We start from the raw sequence: 24,578 nt of genomic DNA, 5'->3' as shown, positions 1-24,578 counted from the left end.
TGAAACAACCCTTTGACTATCACCTCCATGACTGTCTCCTCTCTATGTGCTAGGCTTGCTGCTCTAATTTTGGGAGTCTTGAAATTCACTGGTTATACAGAAGGCATTTTATCTGACCTTCCACATGTAAATGCTTTCCGTTGGAATTTCTGTGTGTCCAGCTCCACCCCAACCCACAGGACCATAAACGCTTGTGTGTCTGCAGCCTGGCCTTGGGGATTCCAGAAATAACACTGGGCCGTCCTCCGTTGCACTGGAGCATAGTAAGGCATTTCTGTATTAAGACAGAGTCACTTTCCAACCAGGCCTCTCCTGGTCAAAGCACAAAGCAACCTTTACAAGTTGGGTAGGGAGGGGCAGCAGAGAGGGAATCGTAATTTCTGGAAGCTTGGTCACATTCCCTCCCTTCCATCTGTGCTCACTGTCAGACCTTCCATTCTGGAGTCTTTAGGTCTGCTTGGTTCCACTTTGAATCCACTTTGCCCATGGCAGTCACTGAAGTTCTTTGAACCCTCGAGGAACTGGAATCTCAGTAGAGCCCAGGGTGGCAATTTCATTCTTTAAATCCGGCAGGATAGCTTGGACTTGAATTGAAGGGTCAGGAGTTAAGGAAGCTGATTTTAAAGGAGAAAAATGTTAGCGGTGACCCTGTATGCGTACCATCTGGGGCAAGGGTTTTCATTTCGGAAGGGTGTTTATCATGCGGAGAAAAACACGAGAAAGTCAATATGAGAGAATTTTGGCTTTACAAAAATCTTCACATAACTATTAAGAAAAAAACAAAAAACAAAACAAAACAAAACAAAACCCCAAAACCACCACACACAAAAAAACAAAAGCATGTATACATGCTTTACAGAGTACAAAGGTGTGTGTGTTGGGGACGGGGTGTATTTAGACATTAATGTGGAAAAGTAGAAATGTTTAAGAGTAATGCTTCCGGGGAGCGGGTAGTCACAGCTGTGTTTGTCCAAACCGTGCTTAATGTCATTTCCCGTTTAAAAGAAAAGCTTACTTGAGGCTGCCACGCGGACCTGCCCAGATCTCCTGAATCTACCTTTCCATAAGGGAATTCGGGTGTCTGTGTGAAAACCTGAATTAAGCCACTTTCTCTGGGAACAAATTCTTTTTTAGCGGGGATCGGGGGAATGGGGGTCGGGTATTTCTGATTTGCAGCCGAAACAGGAAAATCCTAAGGGTTGAGTTTTAAAGTCTTGCGGATCCAAACCTTTGTCAAGAATAGGAAGGTGGAAGAAAGAAAGGCGCTTGTGCAACAAACGGCCAATTATCTCACCCCTGCGAAGTCCAGCTGCGGCCGCAGCAGCCCGAGAGCTGCAACACTCCACCTGCAGTGGCCGCTGCTGCAGGACACGCGGCTGCAGCCTAGGAGTCTGAATGCACCTCCGGTCCCTTGCCGCACCCAGGAGTGCCGGGCTGGCGGGGAGGATGAGGGGAGTTGGTGAAAGCATCGCCATGGCAACAGTGACGTCCATTCACCCTGGATCTAATTGGAGGAAACCCCGTGGCCGAAGCCGCAGCCTGCGGGCCAACCGAACCTACCCGAGCCGACCCACCCTCCGAGCCTCCGGTTTGCTTCCCGCCCCGCCCCCTGGGCCCCCTTCCGCGCGCTCGCTCTTTATTGGCCATTGGAGAAGCTGGAGGCGGGACTCCCTGGGGAGGTGCAGTGTTCTATTGGTCAGCGGCGAGCTCGTCGGCTCCGCGCTAGGCTGAGACGGGAGGGTCCTCGGCTAAAGCCCAAAGCAGATCAAAGTGGTGGGACTCGCGTTGCGGCCGCGGAGACTAGAAGGTGAGTGCGGACACAGGTCTGGGGTTGCCACTGCAGCCGCCGCCGCGAGGGACCGGGGCGGGGTTTGGCGGAGCACAGTCCTCGGGACTGCTGGGCTACCGAGTGCCTGAGGGTCGGGCTGGGACGGGAAGGTGCGGCTCCAACGGCCGCTTCCATCTTGGGCCGGGCGGGGCCCGTGCTCCGGCCCCCGGGACGCGCGGCGGGCGGGCCGTAGGGCGCGAGAGGAAGGCGGCGGCCCCACTAGAGGCCCGAGGACGCGGCCTCGTGCGCCGAGACAAAGCGGGCGTCCGGCAGCATTGTCTGACGTGCTCTCCCCTCGCTCCTTTTTGTCCTCGCCGGCGCCGCCCCGCCCCTCCCTTCGCGGCTCTCAGGAGGACTCCGGATCCGGCTCGGCGCTCGCCCTCGCTCGCCATGGAGAAGACCGAGCTGATCCAGAAGGCCAAGCTGGCCGAGCAGGCCGAGCGTTACGACGACATGGCCACCTGCATGAAAGCCGTGACGGAGCAGGGCGCCGAGCTGTCCAACGAGGAGCGCAACCTGCTGTCGGTGGCCTACAAGAACGTGGTCGGGGGCCGCAGGTCCGCCTGGAGGGTCATCTCGAGCATTGAGCAGAAGACCGACACCTCCGACAAGAAGTTGCAGCTGATTAAGGACTATCGGGAGAAAGTGGAGTCTGAGCTGAGGTCCATCTGCACCACGGTCCTGGTGAGTCGTGGTTCGGCGGCGGGCGCGAGACCCTATTGTGTGGGGCGGAGAGTTTGTGAGATGAGCCCTAGGCTTCTTCACACCTGTTTCAAAGCTTTCTCAGGGGTGGGCAACTCTTTTCCCATGCTCTGGGTAACAAAAACTTGGGAACAGCCGCGTAGGCTTGCACAAGACTGAAAAAGATCTATTTAACCTTGTGCCAGGGGTGGCTTGTAAGCTTTTTTTTTTACAGGCGATTGGTCACTTTTGGGGCTTCATGTCATAGAAGGCATGGGGACTTTTACCATAAAGATGCTAATATCCTCCACCCCCAAGATTTAGGAATGGAAAATCTAGACATACCTATTTTTCATATAAGAATACGGTGAACCTTTCCTTGTTAAGGTGTGTGTGTGTGTGTGTGTGTGTGTGTGTGTGTAGGGAGAGTTCACTAAATGAAAAGATCACAGATAATCTGAAGAATACAATGTCCTGGTGAGATTTCATTTGTTGCCTCTTAAGTCTGGTGTGTGGAAATGAAATGAAAGCATTTCTGGTGTGAATGGACAAGGAAAGCTTTCCAGGTTAGAACTCTCCAGTCCCAGCAGGGATGTTAACTTCTATGATTCACCCTTGTCAGAGGGAGCACTTAAAGTTTGGGTCATTGCACAGATCTCTTATTCAATTAAGCAAGTTTTTAAAATTTAAATAGCATACTATAGAGTATCAAATAATAATGCTACAGTTACTCCTGTGACTCTACATTGATAGGTAGTTATAGACTGGTATGAAGTAGCTGCTGGGCTCTCAATTTACAAGCCACCTTTATAAGAGGCAGCTGGTAGCTAATAGGTTTGCTCCAAATTTAGTTAAGTGCCTTTTAAAAGGCAAGCACACAGGTTTCATAAGAAAAAAAAGACTTTTTCCTTCTAGCCTTCATTTCCTCATCACATCAAACCAGTGGAACCTAGCATTTTTGTTCCTTGTTGTGTAAAACTTAACCTTCTGTTTTTCTAAAACGAGAGATTATCTGAGCAAAATCATGGTTGATAGATACAGATGTTCATTATCATAAGCAATCAGAGTTCGTAGTGAAGTGCAGAAGGTTGCTTTGTAAAGATGCCATTTTGTTAACATCTATGTGCTCTTAAGTTCCAGGCCCTGCTTAGTAGCACTGGGGAGGCAGCTCTTTGGTTTGAGTTTTTTACATTTAAGAGATGTCTACTTGGATATTAATAGCAGACTTTAATAGCATCTATTGATGGCTATTGTTAACACTTTGTGGTTTATTTACCCATGCAGATCTGAATCACCAGATTTTCCATGTAAACTAGCAGTTTAATTCTGAAACAAGGGAATATTCCATCTTACAGCTCTTACACACACACACTTATCTTAACAAAGAATGTGTTCTGCCTGTATACCACCTATAGGGATGCATTGTCCAAAGAGGATGGAAGAAGGGTCGGGGGTTATATCTCCTGGAATTGGCCTTAGTTGTTAGCTGCCATGTTTGTGCTGGGAACTCAGCTGGGGTCTGGGGTCAACTGCAAGAATAGCAAGTGTAACCACTAAACCATTTCTCCAGCCCCCGAAATTTTGGGTTTTATGGTAGCATAAAGGTGGGAGTTTTCCTTTTTTTGGAATGTGGTTTGAGGGAGTGACCAGGCATTTATCAGATCCCTCTCATGCATATCCTTTTAATAAGAGAGAACTCTTGAAATTAGGACAGTGCTTTTTTTCTTGCACAAGACAGAAATAGAAGAGGTAGGTAGGTTGACTAATTTGTACACTGATGCACAAATTAACTGAATTTTGCCTTGATGACCAAACTGAAAAAAGTATCCTGGGAAAGCATGTCTTTAGGTTGGCAAATATACTGGAGAGCTTGAAGTATTTTGAAAGGTTAAACAATGCAGGGAAGAACAACACAAACAACACTGACGATCATTGGGCTTTGGGATTTTTTTTCCCCCTCAAGTAATTTATAGAGAATTAGGTAATTTTTATAAGGTGTTTATGAGTAAAATGCAGTATAGTTAGAAGGAAACAGAAACCTCAGATAAAGACTTAAGAGATAATAGGTTTGAGGGTGAACATAGAGGGTGCAGTGTTGGAAGCAATTTCATAATTCTGGGCCATTGGGAGAATTTGGGATAGAGCTTGAGGGAAGGTTTTTTGTGTGACTGAAGGGTAGTCTGTTGGTAGGAACCATAATTTCGTCGGGTCAGAAGGAGCAGCTTGATTGAAGTTTGGTTTTTAGCTTTTTGTTTTCTTTTTTATGTGGGAATTGGAGACCTTGCAAATGTTCCCGTGTTCTGCCAATTTGAGCTATGTCCTCAGCCACCTGTGGGTGTCTGTAATGGTGTAGCTGCATCTAGAATGGTGTGTGAGCTGACAAGCTTATAATATGAACATGCAGACAAGGAAGTGATAACTTAGTCAACAAGAATCTGATGATTGACAGATTAGCAAATCAAATTTTGAGAACTGGAACCCAGGGCCTTGACTATGCTAGGTAAGGGCTGTACCACTGAACTATAGTCATAACCATACTCTTTTTTTTTTTTTTTTTTTTTTTTTTGTTTTGTATTAGTAATTTAGTAAGGTATCCAAAGAAAAAGTGAAGCCTTATGTTTCTGAACATGCACACAGTAAAATGTTATATGTGTGTATATTAGAAAGGAGAATTTGGTGAGATTGGTTTGGTTTAAATGAGTCAGCTAGATAACTGGTGGTGGTGCACCCCTTTAATCTCACCACTCACAATTTCTAGATTTTTGACTGCCTTTTAGAGTAAATTGGGGATGAATAATTTTAACCAATTTTCTAGAGTATAGATGGACAGCCTTTGTAGCTGGTGTTCTAAAGGTTCCTAAAGTGTGGGGTTATCTCAAGTAAAAGGATTAAAATTCAAATAAATATTATAAAGAAAAGAAGAAATTAAGAGAGCCAAAATGGTGCACACTGGCCTTTTAATGGCAATTTTAAGAAGTCAGTGACTTTACCAGGTTCCCTCTCGGTATAATTTATGCAGATAGAGGTCTAAGAACTTTATAATTAGTTGTAGTTATAACAATTGTTTGCTTGCCATTTCATTTCTACTTTAACTCCCACCTTTGTGGTGGTTTGAATGAGAATGGTTCCCATCAGCTCCTTTGGTTGAATGCTTGAATGCTCAGTTGGTGGAACTGTTTGGGAAGGGTTAGGAGGTGTGGCTCTGCTAAGAGAAGTGTGCCACTCATGGGCATTATTCTCCATTAGCTCTTTCTGTCTCCTACTTTTGGATCAAGAAGTAAATTCTGAGCTATTGTTCCAGCATCATGTATGACTGATGCTTGCTTTCTACCATGACAACCATGGACTCTAACTCTCTGAAACTATAAGCCTTAAATAAGCACTTTTTAAGTTGTCTTGGTCATAGTGTCTTATCACAGCAATAGTAAAGTAAAACATTCCTCTAAACATAATTTTTGAGTTGAGACACATGTCAAAGATAAATGAAATGGTGGAAATCAGTGCCTTTGTGAAGAAGTGGTACAGAAGTTATTAGCAATCTGAGTATTGACAACAACGAAGTTTGAGAACTCAAGCAGTGGATAAATAACAGGTGTAAAATGTTTGAGAGTAATTCAGAACTTGGTGTAAAGTATGAGCAGATCAAAGAAATCAGGTGGATTCATAACATCTCCCTTGGAACTTGGGAACAAAATCTATCATTCACAAATCTTGGGCTAAGAGCTAGAAGCTTAAAGTGTATATGGGACAGCATCCTATGTCTCAGACATGCTAATACTCTCTCTTAGACTTTGAGTAAATGAATTTCAGTATATGTTTGTAATTCCAGCATTTGGAAGGTGGAAGGATTAGATATTCAGGATTAGTCTCTGCTATATATTGTGTGAGTTTGAGGCCTGCTAGAATTCTGTGGCACCCTGTCTCTAAAATAAGTAAAGAAAAAGAAAGGAAGGAAGAAAGAACCAGAGGCAAGTCTGAAACCAGCTTTGGGAGTAGCAAAAACCATCCTTTAAAGAAAAGAGAAGAAAGAAAATGTTAAGAATTATGTGTTGAATGTTGTGGCAACACACATTAAGTTTCAGTACTTCAGAGGCAGGTGGGATCTCCAGGTTTGAGTCAGCCTGGTCTACATTATTAAGAGTATCAGAATAACCCGGATTATACAGAGAAACCCTGTTTCCATACCTTTCTTTAATCTCAGTATTCAGGAGGGAGAGTCAGGAGGGTCTTCATCAGAATCTACTCTGCCAATCTGTGCTGTGGAGTTAAACCTCTCCTATTTCAACGGAGGGCAAAAAATATAATAAAATGAAAAAAGTCACATAAATTAAAAATTGTAGACAATTTAGAAAGCTCTGATTCTTTAACAACAATTTTAGTGACAATCTTAAATTTAGTTATATTCTAAATTAACCTCTTAATGAAAATATAGCTCGTGTTGGTCATTATTCTGGCCTAAGACATACATTCTTGATTAGTAATTGTAGATCTTTATGCAGTTTTTTTGTATATAATTGGTAAAAAAATATGGGCTCTGATCGGCAGCTTTTAAGTCACTGCTCCTGCCCTTGAGTCCCGCCAGGTCAGTGTTTCTTCATCTGTAAACTGAGGTTAGTGCTCACTGTTACAGGTTTGTGAGTGAAATAAGTGCATTGAGGGGCTGGGGTGTGGGAGTAAAGTGGGGAGAGAAGTGTGGCTGAGGTTGGCCTTGAATTTCTGATGGTCTTTCTAATAGGGTCCAATTTAAGCTGTGTGTGTGTTAATTGGTGATTGGGCCTAGGCTCTCTTGAATGCTAGGCAAGCACTCTCTCTACTCTTAAAATTTTGTATATTTGCTCTTTTCTCTATTCCCATAAGTTGTTAATATTTCTATTTTATAGTTGAGAAAACTGAAGCGTAAGAAAGTTAGCAACTTGGTCAAGACCACAAAGTGAGTAAAAGATAGAATAAAGGTTTGAACCCAAGTTGTATGCTTCTACATTAAATGAAACACGGAAATTTGGGCACTTTATTACATGTAGAGTTTTAGAACATTGGAAGGAGAAGGCAGTTCTTTGGACAAAATGAATAGAACTTATGGGTAAAACAAAATTGTAGTCTTGACTTGGTATTTTGCCTTTGGGTTATGTAAATTACTTGATGCTAAGGGTTTTGTTTTACTGAAGAATGAATGGAAAGGGCTGGGTGTATCAGTGTGTGTGCTTGCTTAGCATGAACAAGGCTCTGATCTGAGTTCTATCCCAGCAATGGGAAAAGAAAAAATATATTAGCATAAATTAGATCAATATTTCTCAAGCAGGGTATTTTATCCTCTCTGTGGTGTGGCAACACCTGGAGACATTTTTTTGGTTGTCAAAACCTGGAAGGGAGAGGGGTGTACATATATATAGATGGTGCATTATACAATGCCCAAGACTGCTGGCTATTACCTAGGAAGTTTAATTATCAGGGCCTTTCAAAAGCCATTTTATGATTTCTCTGATCTGCTTTTTCACAAACTTGTCACAGAAGAAAGTCTTAGTTTTCGTCTTACTAGGAGGGCAGTGAAAAGTATGCATACTGCAGGTATCCTTCTTCATGAAAATGCTGTTAATGTGTTTGAGGCCCATGGTTTCTTGTACCCCATGGAGTGTTCCTTCATGTTTCATGTTTTTTTTACTAATGAAGCCACTTGAAACATTTGCCCAAAAATGTGTATCTCAATAAGGTTCTATACAGTTAGAATGGCCATTCTGAAGCAACGGGGCTTTATCTTGTTAAAGAATGTAAGAATACCCCAGGCTAGGGTAGAGATGCCAGAAGAGAGCAGAAACGTATAATTATTGCATTCTGAAAAATAAAAATGTAAAAAATATAAATAAAAAATTCATGGCCGACCCATCGACAAGCCACAGTGATCTATGGGGAGCCTACAGTATTGTATCTTGTGCTGCTTTTGGATTAATGGTGATACCTACTTTTTCAAGTAGAATCTTGTGTTGGGGCAGGTTTTTATTTAGTTCTGTTTTGTTTTTTAGGGGGGGGGTTATTTTGAGATGGGATTTTTCTGTGTAGTCCTGTCTGCCCTTGAATGCACTATCTAGACCAGGATGGCTTTGATCTGCCTGCCTCTGCCTTCTGAAATGCTGGGATTAAAGGTGTATGTCACCATAGCCCACCCAGGGCACATTTTAACAGGTTGGCCCTTTACTATAGGACAGCTATACCATATCTGGCCTCTTCTTATATTTTTAGTCTTTTCATTGATAAAATGAATTGAAAGGGATCATCAACTTGCTGTTTTTATTTTTTTCTGAATCTGAGTAGTATGGTATCAGAGCTACATGGTAATAAGAGGACTTATACATTTATTTTGAGAGAGGATTTTATATAGCTAAGCCGGCCTCGCTATGGAACTGGAAATGAACTATTTCCAATGTATACAAGGCAAGCACTAACCATCCCTAGGCCATAAACTAACCCATGTGCTTTACACTGGGCCCATGGGGGAAATTTCATTTTATTCTTTGTTACTGGTGCTAATGTTTTGTAGTTCTGGGACTTGAACCTGGGTCCTTGAGCTTGCCAGTCAAGTGCTCTACCATTGAACATTTCTGTGCTTTCACTCCCTGGGGGTGGTGGTAATGTGAATCTGCCTTTGTTGTTGTTGTTGTTGTTAAAGGTTAACCTTCAATTTATAATCTTTTTCCTTCATCTCTGTAGTGCTGGCATTACAGATGTGCAGTCATACCCAATTTTATATGGTACTGTGAGTCAAACCAGGGTTTATGTGTACTAGACAGTCATCCTATCACATCCTCAGCTTCCTACACACATTTTAAAATTGTGGTACAACTGAAAATATTTAGAAGAATAATGCCAAGAATTCTGCCAAAGCCAGCTGCAATTGGATTACTTCAGTGACACTTTCTAATACAACTCACTGTGCGATTTACCATTTTAGTGCAACACTTCAAGAAATAATTTAACTTACAGACTAGAATTAAAGTAGCAATGGATGACTATAAATTTTCTTTTTACATCTTGTGATACTCATCTACCACCTTTGTGATGTCCAAAAGTCAATGATGCAAACTTGTAAAACTTTAAAAACATATCTGTAGCAAATTTATTCTAAGAGCAGAAAATTGTAAATAATCTACTAGGAAAAATGAATATACAGTAATGTTAGTGATGGTATACATCTCAGCAATAAAGAAGAATGGATTATTTGAGAAACTGCTGAATGAAAAACTTCAGGGAAAAAAATATAGTATGCAATTCTAACTAAGAAATGGTGAAACAAGTAAAACTGATGGGAAATGGGACTAGTAATCTGGGGAAAGCAAGGAAGGGGCATGAAGAACTTGGTCAGTGGGTTCCAGTGTTCTGTGGGTTGTGCAGATTATAGTTACCAATACTCAGCACTTACACAGCTAAGCTAATGCACCTTTTCATACGGTGCCCCAAGACAGAGCTGATAGAGTTGGCTCCAAGAGTACATGTGATATAAATAATGGATAGCCATAGATTACATAATGGAGTGCAAATCATGCTCCATAGTGCTTTAATTTGTCTTCAGTGTAACAAAAGCCAAATGAAAGTGCATTGGTGTCCTTGCGGAAGCAAATCATTTCCTGTCTTTAGTAGCCTTATAGGCTGTAGTGGAACTTAATATTTAGTAAGCTAACCAAGGGATTTTGATGTTTTCCTTATTGAACTTTCTTTGTATCGTGTATTAGAATACCTATTTAGTTTACTTAGGACTAAAGATTTTTCTCTTTATTGTATCCTTTCCCTTGAAGTTCTGTGGCTGAAGGGAAAAGTATAGGTATTGGTGTTTGTTTTTCCTCACACACCAGAAGTGTTGGTTGTATGCAGTAGTTTTTAATTGATAAAAAGGACTTTTTTTTCTGTATTATCTTTGAAATCTTTGAGAGACTGTAGTATTTTACATGACAGTTACAACTACTTAGTACTCAGCTGTCAACATGGGAATACAGAAGACAGATAGGACTTTTTTTCTGACAGTACCTGGAATTGTTGCAGCTGCAGTAAAAGGGACAAGAATGAATTCTTTATTGAGTACATTGCACTTTCCATGTCTTTTCTTTATTGCCTCATTACCAGAGACCACATCTTGTTATATATCTTCAACACTACTGTTGTAATCATAATAGCTTGGTAATTAAAGCAGAAACTAGTTGAACATTTTTAACTATTTGTGGAAGAGAGTACAGACTGGTCTATTAACTTTTTCACTGTAGCTAGAGTAGTGTATACTCTTGGGCCTGAGTAGCATATTAAGTCTCTGATATTGGGATGACAGCTCTCAATTCATGGCACTAATTTAGCAAGTAGTCTAGCTAGTATTAGGCTTTAGTCTTTTGTTACTGTTAGAATCAAATCCCAAAAGTTTGAATACTTTATGTGAAAAGTTCTGTCTGTCCAAATACTGGCATTAATTTCATTTTCACCAAAGAGGCTTTAGAATGCCTTAGATCTTTTTAAGTTTTAATAAACAGATGGGAACTAAAATGCTCTATAACACTTTTTCAAGTACTTACCTATTTCAGATTAAGGTAAGGCTTTGCTGGAGGTGCTCTAGTTAGAGTGTACATGAGTGGGAAGTCAAGACAGTATGACAGAAAGTAATACATGATGTTGGCTTTTAGTTTTAGAAGCTTAAACGTCTAGGAAAACATATCTTTCAAGTGTAGATCAAAGTAATCATATGCATGTGACTAAAGTAGTTTTACTCATTTAAATGGAAGAAAAGCACAGATGCAGTGCTGATGCTTACATGGCTAGTATGTTTTTAGTCAGAAGGTAGATAAAACTTACTGGGTCCAGTTATAATAAAGAAGTTGCTTAGTAACCAGCATTACTTCCGGAATGTTTTTAAGGCCAGCATCTCCACAGCTGGGATGGATTTGTGTAGTTGGCTTTTGCTGCTTTGTGGGTTCTTCATTCTTCCACTCTTCTCCACCTTTTCTCACTCTTTCAACCCCCTAACATTAGATAAGAGAGAAAAAAGAGGGGAAAGGAAAGAAGTCCTTGAGGTTAGAGGTTGGAAAAGGGGCCATATTATCATTAAACGATTTTGAGCTGATTAGGGACTTCAAGTTCCTCGGGGTAAGTTTGATCTTCAGTGTCAGGATATCGAATCTCATTTCTTTTCACCTGACAGCAAACTGACCAACCAACAGCCCCACCTATGGGGCTCTAGCATTTATATATCCCCTGAAAAGTCCCCGGAATGCCAAATGTCACATATTTGGAGAAACTCTGCAGGTAGTGAAACCACACCTCTTCAAGATCGAGAGGCAAATCATAGGTGCTCTGGAGCAGCTCCCTATCCCCACATCTGGGATTAAAACAAAAACATATTCTTACAGTACTTCTGTGTTTTTTAAAGAAACCAAAATTATTGAATTCTCATTACAGATTTGTTTGGTACATTGATGATAATTCATGTCATACTGGACAATAAGTGTCTCTGTTCCTTTTGTTTTTCTATGATTCCCACTGTTCTGACAGACTCATCTATATTGTTAATCTGTTTTATGTAATTTAATTTATGTAGTCAGGTTGCATTTAAGTCTTTGGTTCTTATGAATTTACATATTTTACATGCACATATAAAGTCTAGGCAAGATAACATCTTTTGCAGCTAGTGATTTATAGGTTTGAGAGGAAATAGGTGTTTACAGGTGTTCTTATGCTTCCTTGTCTGGGTTTTTAAGTGCAATCTTGACTTCCTGGAGAAAATTACTTCTGGGGCTTCAGTGACTATACAGAAGGTAGGGGGAATAAAACCAAAGGAAGTGGTAGAATAACACCAGCCTTCTAGTCATCTGAGTGTTCTTTATTGGTAAATAAAAAAGTTGGTAGATTGGGTGTGAAAGTTAAAATTTTAGAAAACAAGTTGTAGTTGTAGCTGAGTTGATAGTCTGTAGTGTATATAGAAGCCTAGGGCTTGATCCCGAGCATCCAAACTGGCTATGGTGCTCACACCTCTAGTCTCAGTGCTAGGTAGAAGCAGGAGTGTCATTCCTGGCTACATAGTCCGTTTGAGGCCTCTTCTTATGAGGTTGTTTGGAGTATCTGGTACTAGAGTATAGCTACTGTATGCCTATGATAAGTCTGTTACTATGATAAGTTAGTTACTCTCTTTTGAGTGTAAGCCTGGGGGCTTTTTGGCAATTAAAAAAGTTATTTATTTTTATGTCTAAGTACTATATCTTGCATACCTGTGTGTCAAAAGGGGCATCATTATGAGCTACCATGTGATTGCTGGGAATTGAACTCAGGACCTTTGGAAAAGCAGCCCTTAACCACTAAGCCATCTCTCCAGCCATTCTAAATTCTTAAAATCTGATTACACTGTTTATGGTTTAGAAATATGAAAGTTTAGATACTGAAATTCATGTTGTTTTGTCTATAAATGTTTATTAAGATAGTTAAGAAAGCCTTAGTATTAGCTTTCTGAAAGAACTAAATAGAAAAAGGAAGAAAGCAACAAAGATACTTTGAACTGAAATTTCTATTAAGTATCTACTAAAGTTGTGCTCATTATTTGGGGTATAGATGAAGTTAATATATACAGTTGATTGTTACAGTTAACATCTGTTTACTGAACTGAAGACGTTTAGTTGAAAAACATTAAAGAACTCCTCTTAGGGGCTGGAGAGATGGCTGCATTTAAGAAGTTACTCTTCTGGGATGTTGAGTTGGCTTTTCTACACTGGTGCTTGGAGGCTCACAACTTGTTCCAGTGGTTCTGGCACCCTCTTCTGTCCTCTGAAGGTTCCAGTACATAACACACACACACACTATAAATAGTCCTTTTAAAAATAATTCTTAGGTAGTAGATGCTATCAAATGTGATTCTTGAGGTGTAAGAAGCCTTTTTGTACCTTTTGTGTAAATGTTTTTTTCACTTTTTAAAAATTTATGTGTGTTGTCTATATGTGTGCTGCATATGTGTGCAGTGCATGTGGAGCTTACCAGATGAGGTCACTGTAGCTAGAGTTAAAGATAGTTGTGAGCCACCACATAGGTGGGGAGCACTGAATGTGGGTCTTCTGCAAGAGCAACAAGCACTTTTGTCATCACAACCCCTATGATGGAACAAGTTTTAAATATTGAATAGTCCTTGGGCGCTGAAGTAAAATCAGCACCAACACAAGCAGCATACTTTGATTTAGAATGTTGATGCTGCATCTCCCGTTTTGGGGTGTAAGATGCTTATACCTTTCCCTTGAGCTTTTTTTGTCTTTGATCTAGAGCAGTGGTTCTCAGTCTGTGTGTTTTGACCTTTTTCGGTTATCCTGCGTATCCCATATTTACATTACAATTCATAACAGAAAAATTAGTTATGAAGTAGCAAAGAAATTTTATGGTTGGGGTCAGCACAACATGAGGTGTAGTAAAGGGTTGCAATGTTAGGAGGTTGAAAATGACTGGTCTAGAGTGTTCTCAGTTATCAGATCATCTTGGAATGAGCAGTGTGACAGCTTATAGCTCCTTCTCATTACACCCTTCAGTCATAACACTGCCAGCACCAGAGGGAGTTGTTCAAACTCCCAAGATCCTTGTTGAAAACTATGAGTTACAATAAAAATGATTCATGGAATAGTTATGGAGGCTCATGACTGTAATCATTAAGTCTGAGGGCTTAGGCATGAGGATTCTGAACCCAATGCCAGAATTATCTAGTTAGGGGGATCTCCCAAAATAATTACTACTAGTAATAAGAGAACTTTTAGCTGTAAATGCTAAATTATTTACTTCTTCCCTTCTGAGTTCTTACTAGTATTCTTACCCAGAGATTTTTTATTTTTCTTCAAGGATCCAGTTGGCAATCCCTCCAAACCCCACCTATATAAAGTTGTTAAAAATAATTTAGAAATTATTACAAGTTATTACACAATCAGGTTGATTATTATTATTATTGTTCATTTCTTTTGTTTTTTAAGATGAGGTTTCTCTGGCTGTCCTAGAACTCACTCTGTAGACCAGGCTGCCCTTGAACTCAGAAATCTGAGTGCTGTGTATATCATAAGGAATTATAGCTTATCTATTTCGTATTAATAGCTACTATCTAGTATCGATAATTAGGTACAGCCCTGATCATTTCAGTAAGGAATGAAACATAATCTTTGAATATTTGCTTCTACTACTGATCGTGTATGGGAAGACAGTTGCTTGTACCTTTTGTTCCCTTCTCAAAAAGCTAGTGGGGCTGAAAGAACTGTGTTCCCTGGCTGAAACTCTAGAAGTAACATATAAATCAATTTGTAAAAGCCCAACATTGTAAACGGCATGTAATGGCAGTATGCAGAAGAGCTGTCAAAGGTGATAAATTTTTAAAAAGGAAAAGTTGGTTTTTTAATGGCTGTGTGGTAACTAATGGCAGTAGGTGGTTGGTAGTTCCTGGAATCTTGGAAGGCAAGTGTGCCTCAAGGTGTATGTAATAATAGACCTGGCAGATCCGTGAGCATTGTCCAGAAAGGACTGATGTTAGAATGAACATTTCTTTCTCCCCAGCTCCTTACTTACCTCAAGTCCTTAGTGGAAATCAGTTTCTCTTAGCCTCTTCTGCCAAAATTCTATCACAAAATAAAAGCAACAAAAGCAGTTCAACTCACCCCACCCTGTGTTCCTTCCTTTCTTTCTGCATGTATGTAAGTGTACTGTGTGTGTCTGGTACTACAGAGGTCAGAAGAGGGCATTAGATCCCCTGGGTTGAATGGTTATAAACCGCCACTTGAGTGCTGGGAATTGAATCCAAGTTCTCTGCAAAAACTAGTGTCCTCAACCACTGAGCCATCTCTACTGCCTCATGATAAATTTTTTTGAATTTAAATAGTTTAAATGCTTTTCCTCTTATTTCCATCAAACTGACATACAGTGGTTGCATTTTTTATTAGACCTCACACCCCCATGTTATTTGAGTTTTGGTAATTTTTTTTTTTAAGATTTGTTTATTTATTTTATGAGTACACTGTGGCTGTCTTTGTGCACACCAGACAAAAGAGGGCATCAATCCTATTACAGATGGTTGTGAGCCACCACATGGTTCCTGGGAATTGAACTCAGGACCTCTGAAAGAGCAGTCAGAGTGCTCTTAACCACTGAGCCATCTCTCCAGCCCCAATCTTTTTCTTGAATAATAGATTTATTTGAGTTTAAAAGTCTTATTCTGGGTTATTTTCCAGACTTTCCAATTTGTATCATAGTTGTGATTTTATTTATAGCTTGTTCACAGATTACTATTTGGGTTTTTTTTTTTTTTCCCCTTCAAGAATTCAAACATGAGCTTCAGTTCTTTGCTCAGTTTCTCAAAATGAACTGAGGCAGAGGAGTTACTGTGTTCTGAGTTCTTAGCATGTGACACTATTCTGGGTAGGCTTTGACTTTTAATTGGTTTTATTCCCAAAATATTGCTAATTATGAAGGTGTTGAGACCGTAATATTTTCATAAGAAATACATTTTAAATTAATTTACATCAAGTACAAATCTTTTGTGACTTTCTATTTTTGCATAAACATTTCTGTGTAGGTCACTGGTTTAAGTGCAGACATCACTGTGAAATGAGATAAAAGCAGGTGTGGTGACATACATCTACAATCCCTTGGGGACTATGAGGAGCACAAGTTCTGAGAAAGGCTGGGTTGTGTCTCTAAATAAAAAATAGATGAGTAAATAATACAACCACATTTTAAAATAATTAGGTTGGTCAGCGGATGGTTGTGTGGCCCAGTAGAATAGCTCTTGTCTATAGAACACATGCAAGGTTGTACACCAGTTTGATCCCCAGCACCACTTTAATACAACTATTCAATTTAGATTTAGGTGATGTAAATGTTGTAAAAGTCACATTCAGATTGCCGTAAGCATTTCTAAATCTAGTCTGCAGATCCTGTGCTTAATCTTTCTTTAGATAGACACTTGTCTGCCAAGAATACTGAATACGCCAAAAACATAGAGAAGAGTTATCTGTGTTGTCCATATTGTTATCCCTCGTATTTGATGTCTTGTGTTTGCTCCTTTGTTTAGCCCCATATCTTTGTCTTCTTAGTGCATTCTTGTCCCCAATTCCCTGTATTTTAAGTTGAGGTGGGGTGTCTTACTGTGTTGTATAGGCTATAGGCTGGTTTCAGACTTTTGTGACCAGGCAATCTTCCCTAGTAGCCTAAGAACTGGTATGACAGACGTGTCCAGTTTAACTCAGGTCCTCTTTTTCCTAGCATCCTTTCCTTAAGGGAGGGGAGCATATATTCATTTACTTTAATTATACCATTTTCATATTTGTGCACCAAGTGTTTTGATAATACTCCCATACCACCCTCACTTGTCCCCTTCCATTCATTCCCTTCTTTCTAATAGTCTCCCCTTTAAGTTTTTTTAAATTATTGTTTGTATATAGAGCTACGTGCATGTGAATGAAGGTGCCCCTCAAGTCCAGAGGCATTGAATTTCTCTGGAGGTAGAATCGAAAACAGTTCTTTCTAAACTGCCTGATGTGGGTGCTGGCAACTGAATTCTAGTTCCCTGCAAAAGTAATGTGTGTGTGCCTGATGAGCCATCACTATTCCTCCAAGTGTTCCTTCCCCACTATGTTTTTTGTTTTTGTTTTTGTTTTGTTTGTTTTTGTTTTTTTTTTTTTTTGACCCAATGGGCTTCAATGGGGTTGCTTGAATGCCTTACCAGTATCTACACCACTGAAGAAAATATCTCTTCCCTAAGTAGCTATTAACTATCTACAGATTCTTAGGCATTGGGGCCTTATGAGCCCCTCTTTCAATTGTTAATTGCTTATAAAACCTAAGAAAGGGATAAGGCCACATAAATTCCTTCCCTAGCCATAACAAGATATTTATGGGTCAAATCTTATACAAGGTGCCTCTTCAAACTCAATTTTTAGATTTCTTTATATCACTTTCAGCTTGACCCTCTCCTACCTGCTTCTTTCTCAAACTCACTGCCTATCCTCAGATTACCTCCCCCTGCCACATTTCTTAACCTAGAGGGTGTCTCAGGGCTAGCTTTTTTTTTAATTTAAAAAAAGATTTATTTATTTTATGTATATGAGTACACTGTAGCTGTCTTCAGACACACCAGAAGAGGGTTGTGAGCCACCATGTGGTTGCTGGGATTTGAACTCAGGACCTCTGGAAGAGCAGTCAGTGCTCTTAATCGCTGAGCCATCTCTCCAACCCCCCCCCCCCCCAGCTAGCTTTTATAGCATCTCATTCATACATCTTTCAAAACATAGGTATATGGTCCATGGCATGGTGTGTTTAGCCAACTGAGCACTTCTTTAGGGCAGCATGAATCTTGTTTCGGACTTTTTAATATATTTACTTGTCAGGTTCATGGCACCTCAGCAGGTGCAGTCAGTATTGGGTAAATGGACTACTGAATGGACAAGCTTTTTAAACAGTACTTGGTGTTAAAGTTTTTTGCTATAAACCATGGGCTGAACTGGGGAAGCTAGTACAACCCTGTTGTAAGAACATGTTTTGGGTCCAGGTTCGAATGATAGGCAGAAGTATACATTCTTGTCTGTGACTAAATGGTGTTTTACTAGTATTTATTTTTTATTTTTTTTATAGGAATTGTTGGATAAGTATTTAATAGCCAATGCAACTAATCCAGAGAGTAAAGTCTTCTATCTGAAAATGAAGGGAGATTATTTCCGGTATCTTGCTGAAGTAGCTTGTGGCGATGATCGAAAACGTGAGTATATTTGACCCATACATAAATCCAGAATATATAAAAAGAAGTGGGAATGGGTAGTCACTTGTCAGTGTGACAAAATACCCCAGAAAAATAGCTTAAAAGAAGGAGAGAGTTACTTTGGTTTTGGAGGATTCAGCCCATGGTTCACTAATTCTGTTAATGTGGACCCTGAAATAGGCAGAACTTGATGTGATAAGATGGAGCAGAATTGCTCATTTAATTACAGCCAAGAAGCAAGAAAGTTGGGATCTAGAGACAACAAGGTATATCTTCAGGAAATACTTTTTTGATCTGTTAGCCTTAACTAGCCCCTTCCTAGCCCCTTCCTAGATTTCATCACATCCCACTAATGCCACCATTAAAGGACTGATCCATTGGTCTGCTCAGTACCCCAAGTATATAAATTTACACAAACTTGCAACCACATCTTTAATATATGTACCTAAGAGAGCATTTCATACTCAAACCATAACAGGATAATTGGCTGCATTTAGGATAATCGTCTGTGAGTAGTTTGCAGGTTCTTTGTAACTTAAAAAATTATGTGTCTTGTCCCAGTGGATGGCTCTACACCTATGCCCATATGGCATTGCTTAATTAGACAGGGGTATTTATTAATTACAACAGCAACAAAAAAGACATTGTTTTGCTTACATGTCTGTCTACACCTATGGGTGCCTGGTGCCCTCAGAGGCCCTGGAACTAGAGTTTACAGATGATTGAGCTGCTCTGTGTCCTTGGAATTGAACCTCTGTCCTCTGGAAGAACTAACTAACTACTCAGTATCTTAACTGCTGAGCTATTTTTCCAGCTACATCAAAGAATAAAGAATATCTTTAAAATGAACACTTGTGTGGTGGTGCACGCATCCTTGGTCCTAGCACTTGGGAGGCAGGGCAGGTGGATCTCTTGAGTTCAAGGCCAGCCTGGGTTATGAAGAGGATAGAGACCCTGTCTGAAAAGAGAAGTGTTTTATATCAAGAGAATTGAATGTTACTTTGTGTACCTGAAAATGAAAATACAGCAGTATCTATGAAGCTGAAGCAGGATTGTTTTTCAGAGCAACCTGGACTACATAATGAAACTCTGCTTCCAAAAATTAAAAAAAAAAGTTGAATATATGTATCTTCAACAAAATTGGGCTCCTGGTTGAACTCTAATTATACTTTTATATGACAAGCAGCTTTAATCTTTCATGCTTTGGGAGTTTGTTATAATTATAGCTCTAATTTTTTATATAACACTTCTATATTTCTTATAAAATTACATATAGAACATAGAAATAGGATGTATAGGTTATTTGTGTAAGGTATATGTGCTAGAGCTTGAAACCAGGGCTTCATATATGATACTTTTTTTTTTAAGTATGTGTATGCCTAAATTTCATAGCATATATGTGGAGATCAGAGGATATCTACCATGTGGGTTCCAAGGATCAAACTTGTATTGTCAAGCTTGGTGGAAAGCTTTATCTTGCTGGTCCTCATAGGTTTTATTTAAATATATCAGAGCTATGGTGACTCAAAATGACTCATAGGCAGATACTGTTGGGATTCTGTAAACCCCACCCCCCAGTTACCTAGCAACAGCCAGGTATACCCCACCCCTCAATTAGTCAGGTATGCTCTGCCCCAGTGACCTGACACTATAAAAGGGGCTGCTTGTTCCCTCCTCTCTCTCTTGCCTCTCTTGTTCTCTTGCACTCTTGCAGCCTTGCTCTCCCTCCTTACCCCTCCTTTCCCCCTTCCTTTCCCCCTTCCTTTCCCCCTTTCTTTCCCCCTTCCTTTCCCCCCTCTCTCTCCATGTGCTCTTTTTTCTCTCCCCTCCCTTCTCCCCCCATCTCTTTCTGTCTGTCTCTTTCTCCCTCCCTCCCTCCCTCCCTCTCACCCTCTGCTGGTCCCTCAGGGGGAAAGAATTCCCAACATGGGCCCTCAGAGGCATCTCCCTTGCTCCCAGACCTCACCGAACCCCCATGGGCCATATCTCCCCCCCCCCCAATCCTTTTTCTAACATTGGTGCTGAAACACGGGACATCATCTTTTAACAACATTGATGCCCCGTAACTTTTAACAACAGATCTATGTTAAAGTTGTTAACATGCTATATATTGGATGCTTTTGCTATTGTGCTTAATTTTTTCTTTTTTTTCTGTCTTCAACTCACAGAAACGATAGAAAATTCCCAAGGAGCCTACCAAGAGGCATTTGATATAAGCAAGAAAGAGATGCAACCTACACATCCAATCCGCCTGGGGCTGGCTCTCAACTTTTCTGTATTTTACTATGAGATCCTTAATAATCCAGAGCTTGCCTGCACACTGGCTAAAACGGTAAGATCTGTTGGGTTCATTCCTCTTTCTGAGGGTGTTTAAGAATCTAAGTATATTTTTAGGTATTTGAGTGCTCAAGGGAGGCCATTTTTTTGTGTTTTAGACAGTTTCTTTTATTGGTGTTTCCAACCCCCAGCCTAGCCCCCAAACAGTTCTCACTGGGTTTTTTAATAGTAATGTCTGACTAAAAAGCCTAGAAGGCAAAGTGGTCAAAGAAGTAAAAGTAACTTTAGAAATGAAACATCAAAGATTGGAAAGGAGTGCCTGCCATGCTTGAGCATTAGAAACCTGTATTGCCCTCTCCCAATATCTCAGAAGGGCATCATAACTACACTAGCTCTTGTAAGAATGTGTATCTTGTGAGAGAACCAACAAACATTTATATAAGTACTTAGTGAGTTTCAGGTGATACTTGTTTTTTATTTTATTTTAAAGCAGAGCAAAGTATAGCTTTAGTAAGGAAAGGCCAGAACTCTCCCAAATGGGAGGAACTTCAAGTGAGAAGCCCTCACAATCTAAACTGGGTCTCCAAGTGAATTGAATGTATTACTAACTGTGAATGTTAACTTTACCAGGCTTTTGATGAGGCCATAGCAGAGCTTGATACACTGAATGAAGACTCCTACAAAGACAGCACCCTAATCATGCAGTTGCTTAGAGACAACTTAACAGTGAGTTGTTTACTATACATGTGTGTTTTCAGAAACAACAGTAACTTCATTTTGATTTTCATGCCTGGGGTGGGGGGCTATAGAAAAGCTATAGCCTCTTGTTATTTTTGAGACAGGGTTTCTCTGTGCAGCCTTGGCTGTTCTAGAAATCACTCTGTGGACCAGGCTGGCTTCAAACTCAAAAGAGAACCGCTTGCCCTGCTTCCCAAGTGCTGGGGTTAAAGGTGTGTATTACCACTGTATGATTAGAGCTATAGTCTCTTACAAAATTTGGAGAAATGTCTTCATGGTGGCACAAGGTATTTTACCAGCCCTTTCTATGAAAGTTATTGTACTGTAGGAACACAGTATTATTACTATTTGACTTGGTTGAACATGTTGATAACAGTTAATATAGAGAGCTTGTGTAATTCTAATATTTCCTTTCTTTGGGTAAATTAGGTATAACAAATTAGGGATTCTGTATGTATTGCAATCTCCTTATTTTACTAAAAGTTTACTTGGGGGAGAGGTGCTAGATGATTGAGTGGTTTGGAACATCGGTTGCTCTCTCAGAGGACTTGGATTTGTCTCAGTGCCCACATAGTGGTTCACAATGGACTCAAGTCATAAGGGACCCAACACCCTCTTCTGGCCCCATAGGCACTGCACACACATAGTATGCAGGGAGCATGCCCGTGCTTTAAAAGGTTTAAAATGAGTCTGTTGTGTTTGCACATTTGATAGTTTCCTAGTTTGCATTCTGTTGTAGTGTGAAAAAATGATGACCTAAAGCATTGGGAAGAGAAGAATTTATTTCCGTTTAGATTTTATACTCCACCATAGAGAGAAGTCAGGAGCTGGATGGTGGTGTTGCACACCTTTAATTTCAGCACTTAGAGCCAGAGGCAGGAACATCTCTAAGAATGTGTTTTTAAAGTTCTTTATCTGTTCAGTTCTCCTGAGCAGATGAGTTCGTGGAAAAGAAAATTAGGGGAACACTATGTATTCAGCAGAGCCTGAGCCACAAGGGGTAGAAAGATCCACACACAACTGCTTATTGATTGTAGTAGACTCCTTCCATGCACTCAGGACTAGCCTTTTATATCTTAGTAGTGATTTAAGATGATCTAAAATCCTAGGGGTTTTTTTTTGTTTTTTGTTTTTTTAAGTTGCAAGTAGCATTTTGGTGTTGATAGATTCTGTTTTCTGAACTGATTGCAGTTTGTATTGTGTTGGTATTTTTACTTCCTCTTTTCATTCTTAACTAGAGACATCTTGGAAGACTCTAGTTTTAGCATTGTTAATGTACACATATTCATGCTATATCTTTGTAACCTTTATCGCCCATCCCCCATTCCCATTTTAATTTTTCTCAGTGCAGAGTAATTCTGTTGCTTTTTTGTTAGCCTTTCATATACTTGGAAACAGTTACCAAGACCATGATTTCTCCTTATATAGTTCTTGCTTTATTAATCTCATAAATTATATTTAAATTCTGCTCCAAGGAAAGTATTTCACCATTGAGAATGAAGAACATGAAATTCTCTGCACTCCTTTTGTGTATTCTTTAATTATAGTTTTATTACTTGCATGGTATTGGTGACTGTCTTGGTCTGCTTTCCATTGCTGTGATCAAGTCCATGACCAAAAACCACTTGGGTAAAGAAGGTTGTATTTGGTTTACATGTTGTAATCCATCCTTGAGGAAAGTCAGCAGGATATGAAGGGGGAACCTGTAGATGGTTGATACTGTCCAAAGTACACATGTATGAATGTATGTGTTTGTGTGGCTTTGTAAATGTCTATTAGGTTCTGTTTTGAAGGGGTGATAATTCTTAGTTTTGAGAAAGGACAGTTGTGATCATCTTCTTGCTTAAAGGATTGACACTTTAAGGGACTTACTGTCTTGATGGAAGTAATGACTTACTATGATTCTCTTTTTCTTCTGTAGCTATGGACATCAGACAGTGCAGGAGAAGAATGTGATGCAGCGGAGGGAGCTGAGAACTAAAGGCATCCAGGGCACCAACCTCCATCCCCTCAAGAAAACCTTTTTACATCTCCATTCCTTATTCCACTTGGATTTCCTCTAGCAAGGAAGCTCATTCATGTGTATGGGATCAACTGTTTATAGTCTTTTCACACTGCAGCTTTGGGAAAACTCCATCCCTTGGTTTGTGTTGTCTCCGCCTTCCTGGTGTGCAGTCACTGCTGTAGAAAAGTATCAATAGCTTCATTTCATATAAACACGAGTAACTTCCAGACACTTGTGTAGAGGACTGACAGCACATTTGGTATTTAAGTAATCTGAACCAGTTCTGCAAGTGACTGTGTTTTGTATTACTGTGAAGATATGGAAATGTAGTGCATTACAATTTAAAGTGATTGTAATAATAACTTCTTGATTTCTACATTCCTTTTCTGAACCTTCTTGGGGTTTCCTTCAGAAGCAGCTTTTCCATGCTCTTACAACAAATTCCTTTTTAGTAGGAATCCAGAAGTGTTAGATTGAATGGGAAAGTGCTTGATGCATCTGGGCTTGGGGTCACAGATTGAAATGTCTCCTGTGTCACATTCTGGAGGTTACTTATGTCTGTGACAACGGGGTTTCCTTATGCATTCTTCATTTGCTGCTGTTTAAGTTGACAACTTCCTTCCCAATAAAATTCACTTACACCTCCTGCCTTTGTAGCTCTGGTGTTCACTTTACCTTGTGATAGAAGTAGCATGTTGCTGCCAGAATACAAGCATTGCTTTGGGCAAATTAAAATGCATGTCCTTTCTTAATCCACTAGAAAGGAGAAATAAAGTGCACAGGTCCAAGTCTAAACTTTAGTACTTTCCCATGCAGATGTGTGCACATGTTAGGGGGTATCCGGTTTGTCCAGTGATTGTTCTTTAGAGAGTTGGACCGCTATATTGTGTTTGCTGATCATTGACTTGTAGTCCCAAAAAAGCCTTGTGAAAATGTTATGCCCTATGTAACAGCAGAGTAACATAAAATAAAACTACATTTTATAAAACTATTTATTACGGCTTTGTAACAGTTGCATGCCCGTATTTTAAGGAACAGACAAATCTATTACTTTCTGAAATTTATTGCTCTTTCTCTTTATGTAACACGTAGTGGTGATATCCATATTTCTGCATTGTGGTACACTTGTCTAGGGTGCCTGGCACTGTAACATTAGACTATATTTCTCCAGATAGCCTCATGGGTCATCTTTCTCAGATGTAATAATAGTCTGGTTAGGTGTCATGTGAAATAAAGTGGAAACTTGAAAACTAGAACAGCTAATGATGTAGTGATGAGTGCCTTGGCTGGTGCTACAATTGTGCTACGGTTATGTGAGCATT

The 24,578-nt window shown here is 40.0% G+C and overlaps 1 protein-coding gene across 1 annotated transcript; it reads left to right on the top strand.

The window, feature by feature from the left end:
- Positions 1-1,725: 1,725 nt before the first annotated feature.
- On the top strand, positions 1,726-24,228 carry YWHAQ (tyrosine 3-monooxygenase/tryptophan 5-monooxygenase activation protein theta). The gene is given in 8 exon segments (XM_080936060.1): positions 1,726-1,807; positions 2,179-2,512; positions 18,113-18,236; positions 20,405-20,568; positions 21,144-21,239; positions 23,173-23,217; positions 23,219-23,273; positions 23,276-24,228. Coding segments are annotated over 7 exon segments (858 nt in total). The 5' UTR covers positions 1,726-1,807; positions 2,179-2,218; the 3' UTR covers positions 23,356-24,228.
- Positions 24,229-24,578: the final 350 nt, after the last annotated feature.

The sequence above is a fragment of the Micromys minutus genome (assembly GCF_963924665.1).
Source record: "Micromys minutus genome assembly, chromosome: 1".
In the NCBI taxonomy this organism is placed as follows: domain Eukaryota; kingdom Metazoa; phylum Chordata; class Mammalia; order Rodentia; family Muridae; genus Micromys; species Micromys minutus.
The sequence above is the reverse complement of the archived record's forward strand: the minus strand, read 5'-3'. Positions and strand labels throughout refer to the sequence as shown.